The 27,246-nt window shown below is 39.4% G+C and overlaps 4 protein-coding genes across 9 annotated transcripts in view; 2 read left to right on the top strand and 2 right to left on the bottom strand.

Annotated features, from left to right (window-relative positions):
• Positions 1 to 4,030, bottom strand: part of LOC149097963 (isovaleryl-CoA dehydrogenase, mitochondrial-like) — an 18,224-nt gene extending 14,194 nt beyond the window's left edge. The window contains exon 1 of one of the 3 annotated variants that reach the window (XM_089277429.1): positions 3,858 to 4,030. In XM_089277429.1, the coding sequence (XP_089133555.1) occupies positions 3,858 to 3,995 (138 nt within the window). In that variant the 5' untranslated portion in view covers positions 3,996 to 4,030. Of the gene's footprint in view, positions 1 to 388; positions 647 to 3,857 lie in introns of those variants that run through there. The other 2 variants (XM_089277430.1, XM_089277428.1) reach the window with 2 other exon arrangements.
• LOC149097964 (uncharacterized) lies at positions 1,730 to 3,779 on the top strand. Of its 3 annotated transcripts, none has more exons than XR_016203626.1 (3): positions 1,730 to 2,181; positions 2,327 to 2,554; positions 3,017 to 3,779. XR_016203626.1 is itself a non-coding variant. In XM_089277445.1 (2 exons), the coding sequence occupies exons 1-2, from the start codon at positions 1,952 to 1,954 to the stop codon at positions 2,837 to 2,839; spliced, it is 396 nt and encodes a 131-aa protein (XP_089133571.1). In that variant the 5' UTR covers positions 1,730 to 1,951; the 3' UTR covers positions 2,840 to 3,779. The 3 variants fall into 3 exon arrangements, 1 of the variants encoding a protein (XP_089133571.1); XR_016203625.1 differs by having other exon boundaries at positions 2,674 to 3,779; XM_089277445.1 differs by lacking the exon at positions 2,327 to 2,554 and having other exon boundaries at positions 2,674 to 3,779.
• Positions 4,031 to 4,032: 2 nt separating the features above from the next.
• LOC149097955 (UBX domain-containing protein 8-like) overlaps positions 4,033 to 27,246 on the top strand; it is a 78,280-nt gene continuing 55,066 nt past the window's right edge. Inside the window, exons 1-7 of one of the 2 annotated variants that reach the window (XM_089277438.1) lie at positions 4,033 to 4,292; positions 5,673 to 5,749; positions 6,263 to 6,379; positions 7,140 to 7,358; positions 12,747 to 12,779; positions 12,866 to 12,940; positions 15,024 to 16,107. In XM_089277438.1, coding sequence (XP_089133564.1) covers positions 4,079 to 4,292; positions 5,673 to 5,749; positions 6,263 to 6,379; positions 7,140 to 7,358; positions 12,747 to 12,779; positions 12,866 to 12,940; positions 15,024 to 15,176 — 888 coding nt within the window. In that variant the 5' untranslated portion in view covers positions 4,033 to 4,078 and the 3' untranslated portion in view covers positions 15,177 to 16,107. Of the gene's footprint in view, positions 4,293 to 5,672; positions 5,750 to 6,262; positions 6,380 to 7,139; positions 7,359 to 12,746; positions 12,780 to 12,865; positions 12,941 to 15,023; positions 16,108 to 27,246 lie in introns of those variants that run through there. The other variant, XM_089277439.1, reaches the window with a different exon arrangement.
• Positions 22,415 to 26,824, bottom strand: LOC149097962 (uncharacterized). The gene is made up of 3 exons (XM_089277437.1): positions 26,706 to 26,824; positions 26,359 to 26,407; positions 22,415 to 25,242 (listed from the first exon to the last, which is right to left on the bottom strand). Exon 3 carries the CDS (start codon positions 25,189 to 25,191, stop codon positions 24,301 to 24,303), a length of 891 nt encoding a protein of 296 aa, XP_089133563.1. The 5' UTR covers positions 25,192 to 25,242; positions 26,359 to 26,407; positions 26,706 to 26,824; the 3' UTR covers positions 22,415 to 24,300.

The following is a 27,246-nucleotide window of genomic DNA, read 5'->3' as shown; positions in this document are numbered from 1 at the left end:
AGAGTGACCTTAGCTTTGTTTATGAAATTCGCCCGACAAAAGAATTTGGTATTTCGTAAACATTACTCAAAGTTTGCGCAATCGGTTCATGTTACTCCTGCAAAAAACTAGTCGATTTTAATTGGTTAACTAGATTATTTTTGACAAGTTTGAATGTCCTCAAAAACGGCCGTTGATAAAACCCGGAACATGGAACATCCCGGAAGATCCCGGAACACTCCGGAACATCTAATAATTATCATAATTATGTGAAAAATATGTAAAATTAAATTTTTAAAACTAAAATAAACAAAAATAAACTGGTATCAGCTTGAAATATGAGAAGATATTATTGGGGATAGGGGAGTCGGTAGAGGGGTAGGGAGCATTGGGTATTCATTCAACTGACCACAATGAGTGCAGGCTCCTCTTCTTTCCCGCCAATTACGTCACGTCTCTTTTCAGCACTCTGTTTTTCAACACAAACATGGACGATTCTGACGATGAATGCCAGGTAATTCATTGCGTCTCCTTTTTTGATCTCTGATTTCTTCAACATCTGAGGTGTTTGTCTGTGCATCATACAGTTGCTTGTTAAGTCAGTATTCATAGTTTTGTGCCTATTCCATTGTCATGTTACTATTTATCATCCCCAGTTTTCCTGCCGCTCCACTAGGAACGCCTGGCACTAAGTGCAGACTCGGCCTTTCCGGAAGCCTGAGTAACAAGCAAGTTATTATTAATAAACTAGTGGTAATCAAGGATTTATAGAGCAGCGCGTTCATGTGCAGTTTTCGCATGTCTGGTTTACTTTGGTGGTGTTCGAATGGCTCGATAGAAAACTAAGTTTGATTGAATGTCAGATAACGATCTGCACGTGAAGTTGAACTAGCGATGAATAGATTATAGCCTGCGGTAAAAGTATTTTTAATTAATTAAGTATTAACTTGTACTGGACAAACATTTTCCAGGAGATGCATTTGAACTGTTGGTGACACTTAGAAATCAATTTCAGGTCACCAACACTTGTAACAAATATTTCTAGAGACAATAAAGTTTTGACCACCGCGCAAGACAGCGCGCGCGTCACCAAATGTTTTTAAATTTTGTGTTTGTATTTGTTTACACTGTCATCAGAGGTCGAGCAGTCCGAACTAGTTTTGAGAAGAAACTCGATGCTGAAGAGTTTCTATTTCTATCTCATGGAGAAACTATTTTTTCATGAGAAATCATGTATACGCATATCTTTGTATTGACGTAATGAATTGAATAAAGAAATCACACTTGTGTACCCATACTTTTAGGTTTGAATAAGGAGTTCGAATGCCACCACCTTTCTGTGAAGAGCAAAATCTGGGAATAAAGGACAGTCACGTGATTAAACTGACCGTGAACGACTGGAAGGAATTGATTACTCTTCTTAGTTGCTAGCCTTCACTGATTGCAGTCACTTTCATTTTTCTTTCTTTTTTCTTTTTTTTATGTTTTTGTTTTGTTTCTATTTTCTGAGCTGATACCTGATTATTTTTGTTTGATTTGATTTTTTAAAATTTTATTTTACATATTTTTCGCGTAATTATGATAATTATTCAATGTTCCGGGATGTTCCGTAATGTTCCATGTTCCTGGTTTCATCGACGGCCCTCAAAAACACGAGAAGAGTCTGCAGTCTCTTTTTCTTCTCATGCGTGCCGCGCCCATGTCTCGTCCCATTCCCCTTTAGCCAAAACGTCTCGCCTCATAACCCCTGCTTAAAGGGCATGTAAACCCAAAAATACAAGTTTTTCTTATTCGACGCAAACAGCAACGTAGAAAACGAATTTGACATTTATTTTGCTCGTTTGGGTTTCGTTAAGGAGAAAAACAGCTTTTACGAGAAAAAATCCACTTCCAGTGAAAACAATAGCCATCTGTCGTGACGTAAGCGGTGGAACACAAACATTGCCCAATAGAGATTCCATATGAGAATTCTATGGCGGATCAGGAAAGTGGGAGTAGCTCGGAGGATCTTTTATCGGATGACAGCGATTCAAATTTGGTGAATTTGTATGATAGTGATGTAGAAAATTCAGTTGTAGCTGTGGAACAATCTGGGCCTCGTCTGTATCAATCTGAGCCACGAAGGGTCCGACAAAACGATCAACAAGAAGCCAGCCCAGAACCAGATGACAACAACTCAGACCGTCTTGGAAACACAGACTGGTGTTTAATCATTTTGCAGTTAAATTAAATTTTTAGCAGATGAACATCAATTGAAGCCGGTGCATAGTCAGATTAGCACGCAAATAGAAGCTCACCAAATTTTGTTGTTGTCTTTTTTCCCGACCTTTCTTGGGTGCATTAAAAGGTGCGAGTGTCAAGTATGTCAGCCAATGCCGACTGCTCACGAAATTGTTTGCTGCGCTGAAATCGGACAAGTCTGGCAAAAAGTAGAAAATCAGAGGCCAGAAATACAAATGAAATGTATTACCTAGCATCCAGGATTACAGTCGACCTGTCTTGATGTTTGGGTGCTTGAAACTGCTTATTACGCATTCAGGCAGCAGCACGGCACAGATAATCACACAGGAAACGAGTAAGTTTACTTTTATTTTAACTATCGCGGTTCAATTGTCAGATTTACCTCTGCCGTAACTGCTTTTATTTTAGTACAACACTAGTGTAGATAGTTATTTCTCTGTATTTTTCGTGTAGGAGATTTCGATACATTGCCTATCGGCAGCTTGTTCGTTGGTGCTGGGGTTATCTTGGTAAACATGTCCGAGTTGCGCAACCATCTTGTGCTGTAGACAAGATCCAAAGCACCTTTCCAGCCGATTTTGGCACCACGTATACTGGGTTGAAGCCACCAACCCAGTGAGGGATAAGAACGTGATTGCTAATTTACATCATAATTATTGAAAATATGTTACAGCACTGACAGCAATGGGCTTAACATATACAAAGGCACAAACGTGGTTTGCCATAATTACCTTTCTACAGTTACTCAATGATGTGTAAGCGTGACACATATTGTTCTACTGCTGTTTCTTTGCAGGGTTTCTCAAAGGAAGCAGAGATTATCTGTGTTGCGAAGAATAGCAGATAAAGTGGTTTACCCTATTAACCTCAAGCTTCTGAAGAGCTCTACTTTTTCTAGGCCTTTTATCGGCACTGTCAGCCATTTCCGGTTGTTTGCTGCCTTCATTTTGGATAGGCTGCTTTCGTTTGTCGCAAGAATTTGTTGCTGCTGGAGACTGTATCGTCGGTACGGCAGCACCAGAAAGTAAAGGACTTTGCTTTCTCAGCCCCATTTCTACCATGAAACTTTTTTCGTAACAATCCGGAGAAATGAATGTTGCAAATAACCGAATGCTCCGTTGGCTCTACGAAATCGGCCCTTTTCGCTAGGCTCGATTTGCGCCTTGAACAAATTTTACCCACTGCCGCCTCAAATTAGTGTCTTTTGGAAACTTATGCATAGTATGGCCTGTTTTGTTCGAATTACTGCAAAACTGAACGACACAGCGTTTTACCATAATGAAGATGTGGTGTTTTTCCAAAAGAAACTATGTAAACATGTGCTTATTTCACAACGTGTTCAAGAAAGACCTTTGACTTCCCGTAACTTAAGGTCCACCCGTGACGTCATTTGCTAGATTGCGCAATTCAAGATGGCGGATGTTTAGAACTTTGAAGCGATTTTTCAACGTAAAAACGGGCTAAAGTGAACAAAAGATCTACAGATTTGGCAGATGTCATGTATGTACTAAACGACTATGTGGTCCCCAAAATAGCATTTTTTGAGTTTACATGCCCTTTAAGTTCGAGAGAAAAACAGACTGCCAGCAGTCTACAAGAAAATACACCATATGATGTAGAATAGTCGGAAAACCAACCTGTTTTTGTTCATCTGTTACCCCTGATACATTATCGTCTACATCCACGGATAAATTCCTGATTCCTACACATCTAGAGGTTTGTAAAAGTGAATTTCTAAACAGACCTGTTCTTACAACTCTTCGTAGAGCCGCCATGTTGCAATTTGTTCTAATGAGGTAACACACAGAAACGAGACTCTCCCCAGGCTTCCATCACCAACTTGGACAGTGTAAACAAAATGGCGTTCGACAAAACATGGTTTGTGCTGATTGCTGGTTGTGGGGTTTTGTCGCTTGCATTCTGGAATGGAATGAATGCAATAACTTTAAAGATGACTCTTTTGTGGATGTTTATCAGCTTTGGGTTTCTGACGTTGATAATGCATCTGTTTGGTTCGCCTATAAGTATTTTGCTGCACAAACTTTTCAAATCAGCTGACTCTACCCCACAAGGTATGATGCTGCTACGTGTAAAAAGCTAGATGTCTGTTTGTGTGATGACATTACTTCTGAGGAAAAGCTGGCAAAAAAATTGTTTATATTGATTCTTACTTAAACCTACTTGAGTAGAATAGATTTACCAAAAGATATGACCATTCGCTTCTCTTAGCCTTGAGAATGGCGCGGCACATTGCATACAGCTTCGAGGTACAGTAAGCTTACCGGTATGCTCCGTAAAAACTAAAATAATAACAATAAAAATAACTGACACCTTACGTCAGCTTTCGTTCTGGTGCTGAGGTAAGACGAAAAATCTTAAATGAAGATTTTAGTTTTTAAGGAGTGTAAGGGGAATAAAAGCAAAATAAATAAGCCTAATTAACGTTCCCTAAATATCGATATGATTTAATTTGCTTTGTTTCCAGAAGCCTATCCGAGGTGGTATGGTGTTAATTATTCTGAGATATCGTTTTTTGTGTAAAATATACTGGGTTGCTTCTCAAAAGGAAATACGGTACATGTACATGTATTGTAAAAAGCAACCCCCCCCCCCCCCCCAAAAAAAAAAAGAAAAGAAAAGAAAAGAATTTACCGGTAGTAAATAACGAAAATTAATATTCCAAATCTCAAATGCAAAAATATGTCGTATGTTTAAAGATGATTTCCAGTCCTTACTGCACAGTCTCAGCACCTTAATGTTTATAGACATTATAAGTTCTCACTTGATGGAATGCAAATCAATGTTATTTGTATGAACCACATACCTAATTGTTGCGGCCTTTCCAATTCTTTTTCCAACAGCTTCATTGATTTTTACAGCTGTGAATTTATTTCATCAAGTGATATTAGAAAGAAGAAAACATAAAGCTTTGACCGATTCACATCCATAATGGCAGAAGTTTTGAAACTTTGAATTTACTTCATGTAAGTAGCTCTGAAATGTTTACATTTTGTGATGTCTTACATGAAACAAAACAAAAAAACACAAACAAACTCTTGAGAGTATGCAGCATGGACTGGAAATCATCTTTAATGGAAATAAAAAAAGCGCAAGTCTGCAAAAAAGCTCCGTTCCTTATTCCTAGCTTCTTTACTGCTCATTGTGATCATATGACTTTGATGATCACTCATGTGTGGGATCCTAAATGTAATCCCAAACGAGCATGCTCACAGGCTGAAGCAACCTTTCACTACATGTACTTATCAGATTTTGACATTAATTTGTAAATTATATAGATTGCATATGTCTTATAAGGAAGCAGAAATGTTTAAGTAATATACAGTGTACATTGTACATGTATGTATATGATTAATTAGTAATAATTAAATTTAGAATCACGAGGAAGATGATTTTGATAAATTTACAGAATGCTTATCTTTTATTATCCTTAGTAAATATTAGTGATGCTGAATTGAAAAAGAAGAGACAAAGAGCTTTGGAACTGAAACAATTTCTGCTAGATAATAAGGTGAGGCTAATTTCTTTTCTACATGCCATTAGACTTTCCTAGCCTTGTAAAAGTGATCTGAAGTGGCGGAAGATGGTTTCACGAATAGATCAAGACTAAGAAATTAAATGCTTAACCTACAGGTGTGTGTGTGAAATTTGGCTAAAATTATGTCAAGGACCATTTGGACCCCCTTTAATTGCACAATAATTAATAATTAGCATGTACATCACTTCAAACATTTAATCCAGAATTGTTTTTCTCTACTGTGAGAACCCAGAATCACATGCTTTCCTGGTCTTTTTGTTAAATATTGAATCATGTTATATTACAGGTCACATTTCAGGGTTGTCCCTCTTGTGACCTGTCCACCATGTTTTGGAGATTTTTTTGCACACAGATTTCCAGAAACTACTGTCTGTATACATGTACGGGGAGGGACCTACCAAATCTTGAGGGGACTACTTAGTAGAGATTGCTACTGCCATTTGTGTATTTGCTAGGCTAATTATACAACATTTTGAAATGCTATAGGTCGACATCTATCAAGAAAACATTCTAGGACCAAGGGAAGAAATGTTGAAGGCAAAACGAGAGGCTGAGTTTTACAAGTTTAATAGCACTTGGAGAGGAAGGGGCCAGAGATTGGGGGTAAATCACCACAGTGATTCGTTTTTTGTGGTTATTATTTTAGTCAGGAAATTTTGTGATGTGTTTTCTTCTACACCAGATTGAGCAACTACACGTAATGCAGTGGAAATTAGGTGTTCTCCATAGCTTTAATTTCATGTCTTTGAGTATTTTTGTAGCAGTACAAGTATGTGTTGAAAAAAAAAAATGCATTAATGGCCCTCTTGCAAAATGCAGACTTTTATTTTAAAAGACAATAATTTAACACTCTTTTATATTTATTCTTAGGACTTCTACTTTTATGCATGTCTAGTAGAAGTTTCCTGAAGTCTTAATGTACATACCAGTTTAAACAGGTTTTGTAGATTGTGTAGCAAGTCTCTCGTCAGCATTCACTTTGTAATTGTATCAGATTAAATTTTTTTGCTTGGCTGGTTACTAGCTTGTCAGTGGGTTCTGGTGGATGGTGGGGTGGTTTTAGTGTGTTTTCCAACAGAATGGGAACACCAGACTATTTTTTAAAATATATGTTTAAAAGTATGTGATTTTGTGCATATTTTTGGTTCTTTTGTTTTGATTCTTTTGTTACCAAAGCTAGAAAGCTTCCAGATTCTGTTGACTTCATTGACTGAGTACATGTACCACAATGTAGTTAGTAAAAAATAAAGTTGCCTTCTAAACAGAATCAAAATATTTTAAAATAATTGATTCTCCTTAGGCAAGTGTATTTTTATTAGTAGCTTTTTAAAAGTCTAATTCTTTTTGCATTTTTTCTTTGAAGAGACATGGAGCAGACCAAACTGAACATGACTTTTTGTCTCAAGAGTTCTTGATGCATGAAGATACTAGTTCAGTAGGAGGAACAGACAGTGAACAGAGCCACAGTAATGAAGAAACTATAGAGAACAATGAATGTGCATTTGATGCTGAATGCACATCAAGACAAGAACAGATTGCCACAGAATCGTTACGACAAAGGACAAATAAGCAGAGTCCTGTGGTAAGATATAAGCTTAATATGTATGAAGTGCAAATAGTTGTTTCAGAAATCGTGCATTTGATACAGTTTAAACTTTCTAACATGACTCTTCCTCACAAAAGTACATCCCATCAATTTCCCAAAGAAATTAGCTTCCTAGTTGGACATTATTTAGCCTCATCATGCAGGTTTCTATGGATAAGGAATTCATAATGAGCCCAAAAGTAGACATTACTTAACAAGTAGAAAACATGTACCGTGTTTCTATTGAGTTTTAGTATAAATCTACTAGCATTCTATCATGAATGCTGTTCTCTGATTGGCTACGCTACTCACTATCTATTCTGCGATAGATAGTAAGTAGCCTAGCAGTGTGCCCTTGTTAACAAAATGACTGCCGCTTCTTGGCGTTTCCAAAGTGTCTGTGAAGAGGATTTAGATGAAGTTTTGAACGACTGGTAGACTTATACTTGTAATATTACGAAGGACACAAACGGAGTAAAACGAGTTACACTTTACTCGAACTCGACACGATTACAACTGAACTTCAGGCTATAACAGAATACTAATAAACTAAAGCACCGCGGGAACAGGTCCCTAGAGGCACGTACTAATGCATATTATAACACCCTCCCTTTTATATATGAGGAAAAGAAAACTAGCTTATAAATACACAATAGGAATAAGCATAAATTGATAAAGAAAGTAACTGAGCTCTGTGATAACGCGCTAAAGGTCTTAGTGTTCCAAGTGTTCTTAGTGTTCATGGCTTCATGTCAAAACAAAGTCATTTAAGTGTTTTGGTGGACGTCGCTGACGCACTGATCGTCTAAGCACCGGCTTGGGTGGTGACGTCACTGCAGCTGAAGGAACTTCCGAGCCACTCGGAGACGAACTTCCTTGACTCGACGCAGGTAGATTAACTTCTCCAGAAGAACTTGTCTGCGACTCGTACGACTGTGCAAAAGAGGGAGCGGGCACCTCTGATACCTCAGCAGATATCTCATTAGGCATCTCGTCTGTCAGTGGCGGTGATGGCTCATTTGTCAAACGTAGGTGAACACGGTTGCGACGCACAACATTGTAAGGCGTCTCGACCTCGTACGATCTCTCGTCCAGTCGCTTTCGTACAATTCCTTTCTGCCATTCGCGCTTGCCCAACTGGAACGGTTTCAGTCTCACAGTATCTCCTCTCTTTAACGGATCCAGATCAATAGCACCTCTGTTGTAATACTGAGCTTGTCGCTGTTTGCGCTGTTCAAGCTTGGCTTGGCACCGCTCACTGTCTGGAACTGCCTGTGGTGCAAGCAGGTTGGCTGTCATCGGTAGTAGACTTCTAGCCGTTCTGTTGAAGAGGCGCTGTGCTGGACTGCAGATGGGGTGGGACGGCAGATGGGGTGTTACGATGATCGAGTAAGGCTAAAAAAGCATGCGATCCACTGGACTTGCACTTTCTGAGAATTTTCTTAGCTTTCTTCACTGCACTCTCTACTTTACCATTTCCTTGGCTGTGGTGTGGACTGCTGGTCAGATGTTCAAAGTCCCAGTCTTTCGCGAATTTCAGGAAATCGCGTGACGTAAATTGTGAACCGTTATCTGTCACCAGCTGCTCGGGAATACCGTGGCGCGCAAAGTAGGCCCTTAACTTCCTGATGACACACACCGACGAAGGAGATCTTAAATGGTCCAGTACAAAGAAATCGCTGTAATAAACTGAGGTGACTAAGTAGGTTTTTCCTTCAAGCTCAAACAAATCTGCAGCCACTCGTTGCCAGGGTCGATTTGGTGTCTCAGGGGACATCATTGTTTCCTTGACTTGACCCCGCTCAAACTCTCGACATGCCTCACAGATTGACACATAGTTCTTAATGTCAGCTGTCATCCCGGGCCAATAGAGACACTCACGGGCTCTGTTTAGACAGCCATTAACCCCAAGATGTGAGTTGTGAATTCGTCTTAACAGCTCGCTCCTCGACGCTCGTGGAACCACGACGCGCTCTCCCTTAAAGATGAGACCATCCTGGATCGACATCTCATCGCGCATGTTGAAGTAAGGAGAAATGACACTAGGCACGTTACTCTTATGCTCTGGCCAGCCCTTCTGAATCACGGCTTTCAGCACTTGAAGAGAGTCATCTGCTTCGGTATCTTGCTGAATCTGCAGAAGCCTTTCTTCCGATACGGGCAGATACTTCATCATGTTGATTGTCTCGAACTCATTCTCGTCTTGCTCACCAGCAGGGAGAAATGTTCTCGAGAGGATATCGGCCAGAAACATCTTGCTTCCCTTCTCGTACCTCACCTCCAGGTCATACTTCTGAAGACGAATTATCATACCTTGCAAACGCTTGGGGGCACGGTGCAAGGGCTTCTTGAAAATTGATTCTAGCGGCTTGTGGTCGCTAAAAACAATAGTCTTATTGCCAAACGTGTAGTCGTTAAACTTCTCCACGGCGAAAACAATCGCAAGCATTTCTTTTTCCATCTGAGCATAACGGGTCTCGGTCTCTGTTAGTGCTCGGCTTGCATAAGCAATGGGGTGACCGCCTTGCATCAGGGCTGCGCCGAGACCAGCTTGACTGCTGTCACATTGCACTGCTAATGGCTCCCCAGGCTTGTAGTAGGTTAGCACAGGAGCAGATGCGATAAGGCTCTTCACTTCACTCCAAGCACGTTCTTGCGCGTCGGACCAACACCATTCCACATCTTTATGGGTAAGGTCGCGTAGCGGCTTCATTACGTCAGACAGGTTTGGCAGGAAACGACTGAGGTAATTTACCATACCATTCAAACGTGACACATCCTCGGGCTTTTCTGGTCGCGGCATTTCTGTAATTGCCTTGACTTTCTGTGGATCTGGCTTCAGGCCCTCTGATGTCAGAACATGTCCATGAAAAGGAACTTACACTTATATTCCAATTTCGCGCGGTTGAGCTTTATGCCCTTCTGCTGACACCTCTTCATGAAACCCTCCAGGGAACTATCGTGGTCAGCATCATCTCTTCCATAGATTAGTACGTCATCGGCAACACACTTCACACCAGGCAGGCCTAACAACTCTTGATTCAAATGCTTTTGAAATATCTCGCTCGAGACACACAGCCCAAACGGTAAACGAAGCCAGCGGTATCTCCCATGGGGAGTTGCAAAAGTTGTCAACAGACTAGACTCATCATCCAGCTCCAACTGCCAGAAAGCGGATGCGAGATCAACCTTTGTAAACACACGAGCCTCGGCTAAATCGGGCAACACATCATCAATGACCGGGATCTGGCATCTTTCTCCCTTTAAAGCAGCATTCAACGGTTTTGGATCAATGCAGACGCGTAAATCACCAGACTTTTTCACAGCAACAACAAACTGGCTGACCCATTCAGTCGGCTGATCCATAGGAGCAATAACTTTTAGATCCTGCAACCTTTTGAGTTCTGCCTTGAATTTTTCCTTTACGGATACAGGTACTTTCCTGGCTGGGAGAATCACTGGTTGACAAACCGGATCAACTTGCAGATGAACCTTTCCAGGTAGCTTGCCAAGGCCATTATCAAATACATCTGGGTATTTGTTAGTAAGATCGTTTTCTAAATTCTCCACAACGCTAACAAAGTTCTCCTTGTGTACGGTTAACAAACCCATCTTCTCGGTAGCGTTTAAACCCAGGAGTGGAGTTAGATTCTCCTTGACGACTAACAATCTCCCTTTATACCTTGTATTAGTTCGGGAATTGACAACGGGCAGAGCACACGTCCCAACAGGCTTGACCTTGGTGCCATTCCACATAATGAGGGACTGGGAACAAGGCTCGAGATCCACACCTTTCACATGTTTACATGGCACAATGTTGGCACTGGCTCCACAGTCAATTTGAAATCTCACGGGTTTCTGCTGAACCAGCATCTGAGCAAACACAGCTTTATCCTTCATAGCTTGAACTCTTACAACACTGATCTCTTCCAAGTCTTCGTCGCTCAAAGGCGTTAACCGCGGCATCTTTGCACCCTTTCGCAAAATGATTCTTTTTCTTGCACCGCTTACACACTTTGCCCCACGCAGGACACTTCTTTCTCTCAGGAGCATGTTCATAGCCACAAAACTTGCTCGAAATTTTCCTTCCCGTCTGTCCGTCCGGCGTCGGAACTCGAGGCTTCTTTTTCTTAGACTTGACCTGGTTAATGTTATGCACCGGTTCCGATAGCGACTTCAAGTGCAGCGCCGTAACTTCTTCGCTGCGGCAGATATCGATACACCGATTCAAAGTGAGATCTCGAATTCTCAGTAGCCTCTTGGTGGTCTGCTCATCCTTAATACCAAGCACAATGCGATCACGGATAAGACTATCGCGCAAGCAGTCACAAAAGTTGCATGTCTTAGCCAACGTTTTCAGCTCAGCAACAAAACAATCGACCGACTCGGTTGAAAGCTTATCCCGTTTACTAAAACAGTATCGCTCGTAGATCTCATTGACTTCTCCAATGCAGTGTTTCTCCATTTTAGCCATTACCACTCGCCAATTATTCGAATCCTCGCCCTCGGTGTAGCTAAATGTTTTGATAACTTTCAAAGCTTCATCGCCGATCGTGTGCTTGAACATCACAAGCTGATATTGAGAGCTTTGTCGGTCTAACCTAGAAATAACAAAATAGTTGTTGTACTTTTCCTTCCAAAGCTTCCAGTTCTCGGCTACTTCTCCGCTGGGCCGCAAAGCAACAGGTTGAGGCGGCGAAATTTGATGAAACATTGGAGACTGGTTCGTTGAAGGTTGAGCAACTGTGGAAGAGCTTCCACCGGTTCCACTATGGCCTTCCTCATCGCTCATGTCGCTGACAGTTTAATTCGTCGACGACTAAGAGAAACTAGACCAATTTTCCGTTCGCTGCCACGATGTAATATTACGAAGGACACAAACGGAGTAAAACGAGATACACTTTACTCGAACTCGACACGATTACAACTGAACTTTAAGCTATAACAGAATACTAATAAACTAAAGCACCGCGGGAACAGGTCCCTAGAGGCACGTGCTAATGCATATTATAACAATACTAAAACAATTAGATTATTTGCTCTCGATTTCTATTCATGATAGATGACTCGGGCTGTGCCCTAGTCAACTATCACACGCTAGAAATCTCGAGCTCATGATTTAATTGTTAAATAGAAACACGAGTGGAAGTTTGGAAGAATGAGAAATGCTGTTTATCTATCTGTCTGTCTCTCTCTCTCTCTCTCTCTCTCTCTCTCTGTGGGAACACGAGCCACAGGCAATGTAATTGTTAAATAGAAACACGATTTTTGACCAATCAGTGCATATATTTTCTTTGGGTTACTTTCTAAATCAACTTGTTACTCTTTCAGTATATCACAAACATCAGAAATATAACATGATTCATTTATTTTTGTCATTGACAGTTACCTGAAGAGCCAAAAGTAAAAGAGAAAGGGGTAAGCATTGTATGTCCTTGGTACTGATATGTGTAGCAAATGTTAATTTGTTTTCCATGATAAAATTAATTTTTTTTCCTTGTCAGGTCATAACTGTTGCCCTTCGTTGTCCTGATGGAGCAGTTCAAAAGAGGCGATTTACTGTAGAGTCACAGATTAAGGTGCTTACTTTAACCTCTCTCTTTATCTACTCCGTTTGTAGCTGGGGAATGCCCGTTTTTCATGTCAGATTTATGATTTTTGTGAGCTCTCTGTTTTAGTGGTTAATTGCAGAACTCATCCTTCTCCTGTTTTGATTTTAAATGTAGAGGTCTCCTTAATTCATATACATTACCATAATAAATACACGTAATAGACAATTTAGACATGATACGCAAAAGTTAGAACCACTCCTTGGTGCTTTTACTGACGACCTCATGAGAACGTTGTATCGTAGCTTTGATTTGAATGGTAGCACATAGCCGAAGAAGGTATCCGATCGTTTCGCCAACGAGTTGTTTCGCCAACGTCTCGTTCGCCAACGTCTTATGTCGATTCGCCAACGTCCTACTGGTCAATTTGCCAACGTCTAAATAAAGGTTACTTTCGTTTTTTGTGCTTGTAAATATTTGATACTATATATTGTAATAAAATTGCTGTTGTTATTTACTTGACGTCCCATTTTATTTCTAACTCGATTATAAGGCTGGAAAATGAAAACAAACTCTGTTTGCTTCAGAAAAAAATCGTAATGCATTATCAGCGAATTGGTGCGGTAGTTGCAAACCTTTTGGAAGCCATCGGACTTCGGTATTCAACAGTCAATTTTCACCGTGAAAATTACCACGATGTAGTGCCCACGAGCCGGCTGGTGAAACTATCAAAAACATGCAAATTGATCTAAAGTCAGTCAAGCGAAACTGGCAGTGACTTAAAATTTCTTGACTCAAGGATCACCCAAGGATCAGGATAAGTAAGTAAGTAAGTAAGTAAGTAAGTAAGTACTTTATTTAGACACATTTCACCAGTGAGCCTGGGGCTCGTTTAAATGTGAACGTGTATGCTAAAATTAAAATGTAGAATTTAAATATATTATCTGTTCAATAAAAGTACAAAAACGAGACTATAAAATTTAAAATTGAAAAACTAGACTATAAAATTTAAAAACTAGACTATAAAAATTTAAGTATATAAAGTTTAATTAATCGATACAAAGATTGCAGCAACAATTGGCCTCGGTAGTCAGGTTAACCTTGTTCAGTAAATTTTTAAAAATTCTAAGAGAGGACGCTCCTCTTATATTGTCAGGTAGGTTGTTCCATAAACGTGAAGTTATGTAGCGATAAGATTTATGCAAATACTTTGATTTAAAGGTAGGCTGATTAAGCTTACAATAGCCTCTTAGGTCATAATTGCTAGAACGCAAGGAGAACAATTCCTTGATGTAGTTTGGCCCCGTAATAAAGAAAGATTTATAAAGAAGGATAAGGGCTTGCATGTATCTGCGATACTCCAGGGACTTGATGTTTACTATCTTAAGTAGATCGCCATGTGGAGTTGACTTGGGCAGATTCATTAGTGTTCTGATAGCAAACTGGTTAGTAAATTCTAGCTTGTTAGAAAGTCCAGATCAAAGTCCCACTAAAACAGGTACACAGTATTCCAAGTGTGGTAAGATGAAGGCCTTGTAAATATTGATCATCACATCAGCAGGTATAAACTTTCGTACCTTCCTAAGAGCAGCAACTTTAGCATTGACTTTATCACATACAGATTTAACATGGGCCTTGTAAGTTAATGAGCTGTCTATAGTTGGGCCCAAGAGTTGTAATTCTCTAACTAAATCTAAGGGTGGCTTGGTACGATCTGCAAAAAGCTGGAGATGTGTTGGATTGTCGCCCAATGATAGCACTTTGGTTTTTGCCTCATTTACACTTTAGTAGTTACACTTAAACCATGATTGAAGCATATCAAAGCTATTCCGTGAAGTGAACTCTAGAGCATTTGGATTGCGGTTTGATAAGTATTGTGTTGTATCATCAGCATATAGCCTCAAATTAGCATCAACAACAAAGTAAGTGAGGTCATTAATAAATAAATTAAATACAACAACACAAATAAATACAAGAACACAACACAGTGTCCCTGGCCAAGGCTCTAACCCGGACCACTCGATCCGGGGACGAGCGCACTAACCATGAGGCCACCGCGCTTCCCTCACATGCGCGGCCTTAATTCGCTGACTTCAGTTGTCTTTATTGACAGGTACTGTTTACCTTTGCTGACTGGTTGGGTTACACGCCGTCTCGTCATGTTATCTTGACAACGTATCCAAGGAAACAGCTATCTGATGTAACACAAACTTTGCACGAGGCCGGATTAACACACGATACAGCGCTAGTGCTGGAAGAAATATAAAATAGTATTTTATAATCTACAAGGTGTCTACAGCTACATAGACGAGACTTAACTCTTTGATATAGCCCGAAAAACAAATTCCTATTAAGTTTTGCCGTAGGTTTCAGTTAATATAAGTTATGAGAATGTGGTAGTCCATCAAGAGAGTAGGTTACTATCTTCAGACACCGGTTGTATTCCCTGGACCTATGTACAGTATTGAACTAGAGGTCCGTGTAGGGGAAATATTGTTTTTGTGACCAATTTATAGGCTCAAAGGCAGGCGCAATACACGTGATTAGATGGCTGTAACAGCAAAATTTTTCGCACATCTTAAGTAGGAATTAAAGAACTTAATTTCCGTAAATTTTAGCAAGAAGATTCCTCTTTAAGAGAACTGAAAGGCAAGCCTGCAAACTGTCATCGACTCGTAGTTTTGTTTACTGATTGTTGTATCCATGCAATAACCTACATATCCGAGTCCGCGCGTTTTGGTAGAGATGTTTCCACGACATTCTGATTGGATCCGCGCAAGGGGCACTATTTTACTGTAAAGAAAAAAAAGCAGTTTTAGCCAAGAACTGAAAAAAACAGAAGACTTTCCCTCCGGTAATATGATAAATAATAAAGAAAGACCGGCTCAGAACAAAAGTTCGTGGAAATGAAATGTTTCGACGTTTTATCAGTTGTGGTTTTTATTAATCACGTGACCTTCGGCCACGAGAGGATGTTTTTGCACTGTACACAATGGTGGTAGATCCAGGCTCTCTCTCGTGTTCTCCAAATTCTCCGCGTTCATCATAACATTGCGTGTGTCATTGTAGGTAATAACCCAGCAAAAAGACAATGTGTGCCAGTATTGTTAGAAGACAATTTCCCACCACAGCAGTATATTTTTATTATCTTATTCTTTTACGGCATTAAACATAATTAAAGATAAATGTACACAAAATGTATGATAACATAATTTAACCAAGGGCACTTAACGACCCTTTACTCTTCGAAAAATGGGAAGGACGGGAGAAGGCTCTTTCAGCCGGTGAGTAGATTCTGCCATTCGTCCCTTGACTTGGTTATTTATCATGGATAAAGTAATCTATGCGTGACATGCAGTTTGCCAGCTTTGCCGAAAAGCTCTTGTTCTTCTCGTGTCTCCTTTCCAGTCTTTACCATCTTCGAAGGGAAAAGCGCTCTGGGACGAAGTTGAAATCTTCTTATTCCGAACGGGAAACTCCCAGCTTGTTATTCCTCGTTTTGTAGACTTCTTATTCAGTTCGTGCTCAACAGAGAACTCCTCAAATGAGCAAGGTGGCTAATTACGAGATGCTCTGTCATCATTCAATCAAATCGTGGCAAACGTCAGTTTGTTCCGATATTAACCTGGCATCATTAAAATTGTTGAGTGCAGGAAACAGCGGACATAATCGCACTCAAGGTAGTGTAACATGACCAGTTAACTGCAGTTAAGGCCTGGGCAAGGTAGAAACTGGTTGTAATTTGTTGATGGAGTAAAACGCACTCACCAAATGCTTAATTGTTCATATCCACACTGGTTTGCTTGCGGGAAGCTTTTATTTGATGGTTGGGGCAACTCTATCAGTAATATTTAAGAGAGTGACGTTTTACAATTAATTTTACAGACATTTGGCGGATCAACCTGATAGTGTAGTAGTATAAGAGGGATGTTAGGAAACGGGGGTTCCGGGTTTGACACTGGGTGGTTACTTACAAATTTCCTTTTTTCTTTAATTTAGTAGAGAAAAATTCATTGATAGTTTAAAAACAATTTTAAGTGTTGCGAAAATGGCATCGACCGTTTACGAAACGGACAACTGCGCCGGCGGCGTTTGATCGAGAAAACACGGTAATTCGAAATTTATTTTTGTGAGATTATGCAATATTATGGCATAATCTGATATAGTCACCGGTCATGTCAGGCGGTGCTGGACATGGTCCACGTGACAGTATTCGACCAATCATTTGTCGTCTCGGCCGGAGCGATGGAGGACACATTTTACGTTACGAATGGAGAGTAAGTTGTCGTTTCTCGACCGATTTCCGCACTCATCATGAGAATCAAACGAACCTTTTCTAGGAGCTGCTAGTGTAATAACTAGACCAGTTATTTGCCAAGTCTCAAGTGCAGGTAAGCAATTTTTGCATCAGAATTAGTCAGTGGAAATCATGCTATGTGTAAAACGTTGGTTTACCACACGCGCTTGACATGGATATTCTTTTGGTCGTTTGCAGGGTAACAGGAATCAGTATTGTGGATTATTTTTGCGTGAAACTTTAGTTCGAGAGTTGAACTTTAAGAAAAGCTCGGCGGGCCCAGTCGGGCCCCGCCGTTTTAAGGGTCAAAATCGGACTTGAAGTTTGGGGCATTTTCCTTGATTTGTCAGATTTTCGCGGTGTTTCGCGAGAGTGATTGTGTGATTTTTACCGTTGTTTTAAGAGTATAATTTTGTAGCTCGGCTTGTTCCCTATATTTTAATGTTTTCTTGTTATTTTTTTTTTTTGTAGCGCAGGTCATCCGTTTGTTTGGCCGATGTTCAAAAGTTTTGGATCCTGCTTTGGATACTAGTCCATTAAAGATATGTCATTTACAGTGAAATTTTCACTATCATGATCACTGCCTGTCTTGAATTGTTATCTCAAACAGAATTTACTACTCTTAGATGTTATTGTTCAGTCATCTATGGCTGATTATTTTTGATCTCCCACTTCTTTATGCTTGTTTTCCTTTGAATGTTGGTAGTGGTGGGAGACTATACATTAATGAATAATAAGTGTTTCATGTGTATATTTACACATGATTGTCAACCTTACTGGCGCAGAACCAGCCAATGTGTTTGAAGCAAATGCTGAATTACCAACCGGTATTTAAAAAGACTATGGGCTTGGAATCAACTTTGCTATATTTCCTAAGAACTAAATTTATCCACTTACACTGTAATGATTAAACAAGGAAAGCTACAGCATGCTACTGTTTAGGACCTTAAATTTAGAATGGAATAGACCAAGACAGAAGACAATCAACCTTAAACTTCAGCAGAGGTGTGATATGAGGACATGCAATGAAGACATGTCAGGACCATGAGCTATTCATTCATTGCTAATTGACCGTGCCTATCATTCACAATATTCCAGTTTACTAATTTATTAATGTTGGCCGCGGTTTCCAGAATGTGTTTTTTTTTGGTCCTTGTCAGCACTTTGCAAATATTAGGTTTAAATAGCATACTTTGGAATTGAAATATTATTTTCAAGTAAATGTAAGTCAGTTTTTTTTTCACATCTCCCATCTGCAATTTTAGTTGCAACCACTATAAATAGCATGAGGTATATTATTTGTCCAAAACATTCATCTCATGTAACTCAACCAAGCCTTCTTTCCATTGAGCCCGATTTCCCTTTTACATGGCCTCACGTACTGAGAACCAAGGAATGGACACTAGGAGAAAATACAAGTTACATCCAACACATAAGCACAAGGTGAAGAAATCTCTGACTCATATCATCAGTTTGAACATTGATATTGCCAGTGGCAATGTCTGAGGCAAAGTCACATTCAAGGAAGTTGAGCAAGGCCAAAATCGGGGTTATCACATTGACTACAAAATGGATCCACACAGTACATAGTTAATTTTGGATTTGTGAGTTAAAGAAGAATTTGCTGAAAGTGTGACCTGGTATAGGGGACCAATACAATTATTTTTTACCACTTACATTGAAACAAAACATACCCTACTTCTCCCATTAAGCTTCTAGTTTTTTAATTCCATTTATTGCAAATTGTTTTTGTTATTTTGAAAGAGTCATCGCTAATTAGCAAATTAGCAAGCTGTTTATGATTCCTTTTGATTCATAAGAGTCGATAAGAAAATGCAGCGGCGTAAACTCGATTAATCAAGCTTTACACAAGTTTTCAAGGACAAAACATTGCTTTGATTTCGAATTATTCAACCCTTTTCTTCGTAGGTTTTACCTCTCAGCTCTCTTATCGTCGAACGAAAACACAATATCTCTCAACAACCATTTTGTTGGCCAGCGATACACTGATACACTTCATACACAAGTCGAGATATCTAAGAAGGAAAGTGCCGAAGGTAAGTTCAATTCCGGATGAAGATGAGGATGTCAGAAACGGAAATAATTTATCTTTTAACCGTAGAGATGACTAGAGATTCGACGAACCGCGAAGCTTCGACTCCTAAAATCAGCTGTTCCGCACCGAAAATGGTGGCTTTGTAAATCGAGCAGAAGTCATCTACAGCTATTACTTGGCCCGAGTAACATTTGATATGGATGTCATTCCAGATTTCTTTCAGCATCGGAAGCGAGCCAACCTCTTATAAGTCATATTTCCACATCACCTTCAGCGCGCTACTTTTTTAATGTTAAAATGAAGTGGGCTATATTTCGCCCGGCAAGCTTGAAACCGAGGGTTAAATGATTTTTTCCCTGTCGATTTAACTAAAAACCAAGGTCATCACGATTTAGTTTAGAGTCCCTGGGACTGGGAAATATCGTCCAAGTTCTTGGAAATCAAGCTTAAGTTGGTCAAAATCAAGCTGCGCGTAAGCCGGCCTGGGCTACTTTTTCAGTGTTGAAATTAAGTGGGGCTATATTTTCGGCCAGTAAGCTCGAAACCGAGCGTTCAATTATTTTTAAGGTTAATTGGAATAAAATGGCTAACCTTATGTTTGCTTTGCGTTATTTTGATGTGTCTGGGTTCCAGGAGGTGGCTTAGAGCCATTTAGGCGAGTTTCACTTTTCGGCGGTTTGCTTCCCCTAAAGAGAAACGAAACTTAGGCGTGCGACCTACTGGCCAGACGGCCCGCGTTCAAAGCTCTCTAAATTCCACAAAAAATGTTCCAATCTACTCAAAATTACCTCATGGCAGCCGTCGATAACTCTTCTTCTCATTCGCTTTCTCCCAAAGTTCCAAAGTTTATCTTAATCACGCGCGGGTCGCTGCTTTTCCAGCTCTTGCTTTCCATTTTTGCTCCGTCTCGATCCGTAACCGATTCTCTTGGCCACAGGATTTGAATTTCGTGACAAAGTCGCCTCCAACTGTTGAGAGGCAAGGGGGCATTTCTTGAGGCGGTTGGAGGCGACTTTGGCACGATGGCCCGGTCGCTTAGCTAGAAATTCAGAAAAGAAAAGAAAAAAAAATACTAAAACTGTGGGCCCCAAAATTATATCACTCACAAAATATGTCACACCTTGCCGAAATTTACAGCCTGTTTCCTCGACGCATTACCGCGGAGTATGTCATTCCTATCTGTATATTCGTAGGTGTGTTCTTACGAAATGTAAACTCTTGTACGAGTTAGGTATATATACAGGCGCTTCGTGTTGTGTTGTTAAACTCCCTGACGAAGTGTACGTTAGTCACACGAAACGCGTAGGAGAAATAAAGAAGTTATACAACTACAGTTCGCAGAGTGCTGCTCACTAGCTAAGTTTTTATTAAATTGTTCTAGTCTTCGAGTCTTCATAACATGATGTACTAAACATATCTCTCGTCTGGTTTATTGGTTGACCGCTACGACACATACTATATAAGGTACAAGAACTGGCAAACCTCCACTACATGAGCTGCATTGCCCCGATGGATTTCCTCATTCTCGATGTTTGAGCCACTCTACCTTGTAAACTTCTCGTCGCCTCGCCCTACAAATTTTTCTACTTGCCTGAAGACGAAAGCGTAGTCGGTTTAACGCGACTCAGCGCCGTTAGATCGAATGCGAATAGTTTCCGAATAAGATCCGAAACGACTCTGCTCGCAGGGTAGCTGCGAAAGATCTTCAGAGAAATCGAGTTTTTTTTTGTTATGAAATACAAACGCACAACATGCATGTAAACCATCGGAGGAGGTCTTATAACTGGAATTTTCCGGCATTTCCTTAAGCTTCTTTCTTGCCCTCCCAACTTCACCCGTACATCGATTATTCACAATAGGACATGAAACCGTTGTGAAGTATTTTGTTGATTATGCGTTATCAACTTCCGGTGGATTCATATGCCATCTATAATAGTGTTAAGAGGTTTGAGTCACTAAAGCAGATGACTGTAGGGTTAAGGTGCGTGTCTGAATTGCAGTTGTTGTAAAAAAAAAAAAAGAAAGTCAAAAGAGAAAGTCAATTCGTAGCTTCATTGATACTTTTATTTATCTTTATCATAATCTAATATGTTATACAGCACTAAGTATGCTTTTAAACATCTATCAAATTTTCATATTGTACATTTAAAATGTATTATAACATCATTCAACCTAGGACCCTTTTCCCTTCGAAAGTGGAAGGACAGACAAATACCTTGTGTTGGCCGGTACGTTCTGCTATGTCATTGGTCCCTTGATAATATAAACCAAATGAAGTAATTCGGTAAGAATAACTTTCGACAGGAGCCATAATCGGGGACGGAGACCGTAAGTCTCGGGATTCGCGCGTACCTATGATATGGGACAATTTTTCTATTTTTAGAACAAATTGCGCCATCCTGACGTCATATATCCGCGCGGATTCACGCACATGTCGGGGGTTCTCGCGTGGATGTTGTCACGTTGCGTGATCAAATGGTGAGAGTTGAGAGATTCTCTTGCGTATTTTTCACAGCGATGGCAGGGAATAAGGCAGGGAATACCAACCAGGGCGCTTATATGCAGTTTTATGCTCTGAGCTAACGGAAAAGGTGGGTTTTTCAGGGTCGAAAACAAGACTTCAATCTCGCGCTGGGAATGAATAATAAGATCTGCTCACGCTAGTTGTAAGCTTACGCGTATGTTTTTGCGTTTGTTCTGACTTAAGAATATACCAAGAAAACTCTCTACTCTGGTATCGAGTTAATTTGTGAGTTTCTCAGACAATGGTTCATCATAACCAAAACCTGTTTTGACGGTTTCTTATTGTTTCTGCTTGTTTGGTGAGTTTGCAAAAGTTTTTGAAAGGAAAGTCTGACGCGTACAATTAGCTCATTTGCATAGTGCAGTTCGTGCACTTTCAAGTCCGAGTCGGTGTTTTCAATTGTCAACAAATCTTGACAAAGATTTCTTTCGTTATCTTTTGTGCTGAGCTGCTGTAACAAATTTCACGAACGCAAAAAAGGCTACTAACATCATGTGTCTTTCTTCAACATAAGCATAGTGAAGTTTTACACTGCGAAAACAAAAATAGACAAGGAGTGTTTTGATAACTCGATCAACAAAATCGAAATCGTTATTCCAAGTTGATTAAAGAAAGCGTCATCGTAACTTTGCTGATTATTTCTGCTTTATTCACATATTTTCAGTTTAGCTTTTAATATGTTCTCAAACATTTATCAATCTTAAACATATTTAAAAAGTATAGAGTTATTGTTTGAGTTCGATGTACGCTTTCACACGAAAGTGCGGTGGAAGTACAATTTGTCATGTTTACTGACTGTACAAAACACGCATCGGCGGGCGCTCTCATTCATCGACAACAGAGAATTTACTGGATCTTTACACGAATAAAACTGAGCAGTATCTACGGACGTAAAGTTATTGGGCCTTGATGAAACATCAAGCGTTGCTTACAATTCAAGCGAAACTCAAACTAGCAATTATTTTGTTTTACTTTTCGGTCGCGATAGACTGACAAATTCCTCGCAAGCGTGTAGCAAGAGGAGCTAGGAAACTATGAAGTCCTGAAGCTCTGCTATATCTAAATATATCCAGCTAGTTTTTTGCTGTGTAATGGAAAAGCTGTTAATCTTCAGCATATGTGAAATTTAAAGTGGAGTAATGTACAGCTCATGTAAAAGAAGCATCCGTCGGAACACAACTTGGTCAGCGATATATGTAAGCTTACAGCGGAACATACCTAAATTCGACAGTCTTACTTGACTCAAACTGGAGCAGCTTACGACGAAAATACTTAAGCAAAATTCCAACAGACGTAAACGCGTTGAGTTGTGGGCCAAAAACATGAAAAATTTCGGGAATTTCGGACGCCATTTCCCCCGCGCGACATCCGCAAAAATCCTCGCAGCATGTACGCGCGTGTGCCGCAGGCGATGGCGCAATTTGTTCTAAAAATAGAATTATTGTCCCATATCATGGGGACAACCCCAATACTAGAAATGGCGCGCGCTTACGGTCTCCGTCCCCGATTATGGCTCCTGCTTTCGATCGAGAAAATTTCGGCGACGTCAACCCTCCAAAAGATTTCTGCTCAAAATTCTTTGAGGAAATTGAATTTGTTTTAATTTATTGTTTGTTTGTTTGTTTGTTTGCATTTCACTATTTTTTTTCTCCATGGCTTTTCCCGCCCTTCCGAAACTTTAAAAGGCGGTCTCGGGACAAGTTTGGAGTGTTCTGTTTCCGAACGGGAACTCCCTTGAAATAAAGCGCCTGTTCACGTTCTAATATGCAGGAGCTTGTTATTTACATAAAGGTTAAAGGTTAATCCGAGTAACGGCATTGTGACTAATTATATATAGGTAGCACATGCAAGGAAAATTAGCGATATTACATTTCGGTATTATTCTATACCATCTTCAGACTCAATTATACAAGATTCATCGCCTGGTAGATTTACTAACTAATTGAACCAAATCGATCTCTACCGAGTCATGTAGACTATTAACTAACTGACACGTTGAGTGCTAGAAAATCGCAATACCATAATCGCACTCAAGATGGTATAACATGACTATAAATTAAATCGTCAATTAACTTAACATCAATTTTAGTCACCTACTCTGAAACTTAAGATATAGGCAATAAAACACCAGATATACTTTTGTTCCTGGAGCACAGCGTCTTGTTTATTTTCCTTTAAACTGCAATGAAATCGTGATTTCTCGAACCCCCATTTTCTGAAACCTCCCGATAACTGAAACCAAATTCGTTTCCCACTCCTCACCCGAACACTCTACCTTTACCTCCCATTTCTCCAACAGTACGATTTTTCGCTCTAATTTTTGTTTCCATTGGAGGTTCGAAAAATCGGAATTCCATTGTATGTTCATCTGCTGTAGGTTAGACTTTCTCACGACGATAATTCTTTTGTTTTTTTCATCGTGCTCGTTCATCTATAAAATGTGGGGTTAATGTAATGTTTAAAAACAACAAAGCTGGGCACAGAGACTGGAATAGCTTTTTATAGTATCTGCATTACATGTCACCAAGAGGAACTGCAACTTGTCTTTGTTGCTGAGGTCGTGTGCGAAAGAGAGCAAGTAAAGCTGATCTGTATTCTGGCAAACGGATAGTGTATAATATAGGATTTACAAGAGAGTTTGCATAAAATAAAACCAACAATGCAAAACTTAAATGAAAACCCACTGAAAAGGACAGAGACTGATATATTTTAAATTTAGTGATAAAAACGACATAACGGAATATAACGAATGGCAGGCACAACAGAAGAGACACAAAAGTCACAATGAACAATGTCATGGTCAGTTTTCTTTCTCTACTGGTTGCACCATGGTGTTGGGGCCGCCCTCCACAACGGACTTTAATAACAATGGACGTGTAAGAAACACAAATGATCAAAAGGCAAATTGAAATAAATGTAAAAAAGTAAAGACCGTAATATAATTCATCAAACTGTACGAGAAGTATAAAAGCTATTGTTACCAACCCAGATGAAACCCAAACAGCGGCAATTATTAATCGATATACCCACTTTTTTGGCACACGATGCCTAAAAGGGAAAAAAGTCGCGTGCACCCGTTCTAAAGCGATGATGGCAATATTTGTTAACGAACCAAAGACGAATAACGTGCTTAGTACAATTATAAAATATTCTGTTCCAACTTCATATGAATGCATGTTCCACAGATTACACGTTATCCCAGGTATATAGAACAGAACATACACAGCAACTCCTCCAACCAACATATCTATAACTGCCAAATTTATCACCAGGTACATGCTACGCTTGCGGAGATTACGGTTTCTTATAAAAACAATTATCGTACAGAGGTTGATTGTTACTATAGCGACACTCTCGGCTAATCCTACAGTCATCCAGGGTATGCAGTCAGATAAAGACAGCATCTCAAAGCTCTGTCCTTTTCGTATTACTGTTAGAAGTAATTACTCGTCTGCCTGTGGAAAGAAATGAATTATTATTGCCAGGTTCTTTTTCTGCTTGTGTAAGACAAGCAATTATTAGGGAAGAAAAGCTTGCATAAATGTACAGATTTTATTTTCGAGAGCGTGTGCTGTAATTCCTAGGCTTTCGAGGTGTTGAAAACCAGTTTTTAATATGCTACTTTCAATAATTAGGTCTGTTGTAGTTTTTAATATGTTTGTTGATATGTTTGTTTTCAATAATTTGATGTACGCCCTAAATACCGAAAGCGTATGCTTAAATTTCGGGGTCTTAAAGAAAGGAAATTTGGTTCTTATATATTTACAAGATTTCACTCCACAAAAATATAAAAGCTGTATAAAGATTAAATCAAGTTTGCTATTTCTTTAAATCAAAAAGAAAGCTTACTTTAACTTTAACAGGTTACAAAATTTACTGACAATAGAAGATTGTCAGGTGTAGTTGAAAGAAATCTTTGCTATTGTAAACCAGATAAAGCGGTATAGCACTCTATTCTGTCTTTCCTTTTCTCCGCAAACGTCGTTTAACTTCTCGCCTTAGGAGCCATCTTTTCGCCCGATCGACGTTGATGCCATCACTGGTGCTATTTCTTGTTTTAAATGGTTTATTGGATAGCCTCTTCAATCGAATCAGAATCTGAATCAAAAATAACGGTGCTGTTGTTTATCTTTTTCAGGCTAAAATGCTCCCGTTGTGACCGAAGATAAATTTGTAACATTGATGATATAATGGTGTTTAAATGGAACTAAGAATTTAAACCATTCACACCCCACAACGTGTAGATACGTCTAATCGCGCACAAAGAACTAAGTAACGCTTTTCTTGGTATTATAATGTTCAAATGGACTTAATTATGAAACATTCTGGAAGAGAGAACATCCGTAACATTGGGAAAACTCAACGGCAAAGCATAACAACAATATATTTTAGGTTGAGTATCAAAAAGTGAACAGCTCCCAGTTGGCTTGATGGTTCATTTGGTAGAGCACTGCACCGGAACCCCGTTCAAGGCTGAATCTGAATTTTTTCTAGGCTATAACTGTGATGGTCAATCATGTCTTTCTCCGCACTTGTATCAAAAGAACAGTTGAAACAACTCTCAAACTTACCTTAGTCGAGGCTCTCCCCTTGAATTTCTCGTTGGAGAATAAATACACACTGTAAAGAAAATGATATAATAAGATAATTGATATAAAATAGAAAGCAAATACGCGAGAAGTGACCGTCCTAAATGGCGTAGAATCGGTAAAATAATGTTGATAACGTGTCCACTAGATATATTCTATTTATTTATTTTCAAGCTTTCTCAAAGAGTGATTGTTATAGCATTGGAAAAACAAAGATTATAAAGCCCTGCAGAAAACAATTCAAGTTCTTTTCAAACATCTACGAAAACAGTTACCAGAACAAATATTGGAAAGATAAGTGAAAATAAGTTGAAACGCCTTCAACTTACCCAGTTGTAAACCAGATATTCTCTCTGGTGAGTCTTTGTGTTAAAAGACTTGATAATTTTTTGCTGTAAAGAGAAAGACGAGTTTAATAGTTAGAGCGAAAATCTATCTTACAAAAGTAATGCACCTCTATAAAAAGATAGACTGATATGGATACAAGCAAATACTGGCGGCTAATAATGAGCAAGTTTTTTGTGTTACGTTTTAATTTTCCATTCAATACAAATTGCTTTTTTCGGGATGTCTTGTCATCTATTTGTGAATAGCACAAGGCGGGTAAAGAACCTAAATAAGTTAAGTTAGAAATGATTTCTCGAGGAAAAACGTTCCTTTCTGCTGATCCGACATAAATTTATAACATTGTTGAGAACACGTCACTATTGTTGCATGTAAGCGCCTCAATATTTTACAACAATTTTAGTGCAAGGGGGAGGTAAAACGCGTTGTATGGCGTTCAGATCTACTACATCACCATAATGTCTCTATATTCAATTAGCTGCACACAAAAAAGAAATTCACTTTCCATGATATTAATCTGTTTTA

This window comes from Orbicella faveolata, unplaced genomic scaffold (assembly GCF_042242905.1).
Source record: "Orbicella faveolata isolate gen_17 unplaced genomic scaffold, um_ofav_v1 contig_46, whole genome shotgun sequence".
Taxonomy (NCBI): domain Eukaryota; kingdom Metazoa; phylum Cnidaria; class Anthozoa; order Scleractinia; family Merulinidae; genus Orbicella; species Orbicella faveolata.
Note: the sequence above shows the minus strand (reverse complement) of the source record. Positions and strands in the feature narration are given on the sequence as shown.

Bases quoted from the DNA above. Each gene is read 5' to 3' on its own strand.
- LOC149097964 (XM_089277445.1), top strand. From the start codon at position 1,952: ATGGCGGATCAGGAAAGTGGGAGTAGCTCGGAGGATCTTTTATCGGAT. The intron at 2,182-2,673 runs GTGTTTAATCAT...TTTTTCGTGTAG, and splicing joins CGTCTTGGAAACACAGACTG to GAGATTTCGATACATTGCCT.
- LOC149097962 (XM_089277437.1), bottom strand. From the start codon at position 25,191: ATGCTGTCTTTATCTGACTGCATACCCTGGATGACTGTAGGATTAGCC.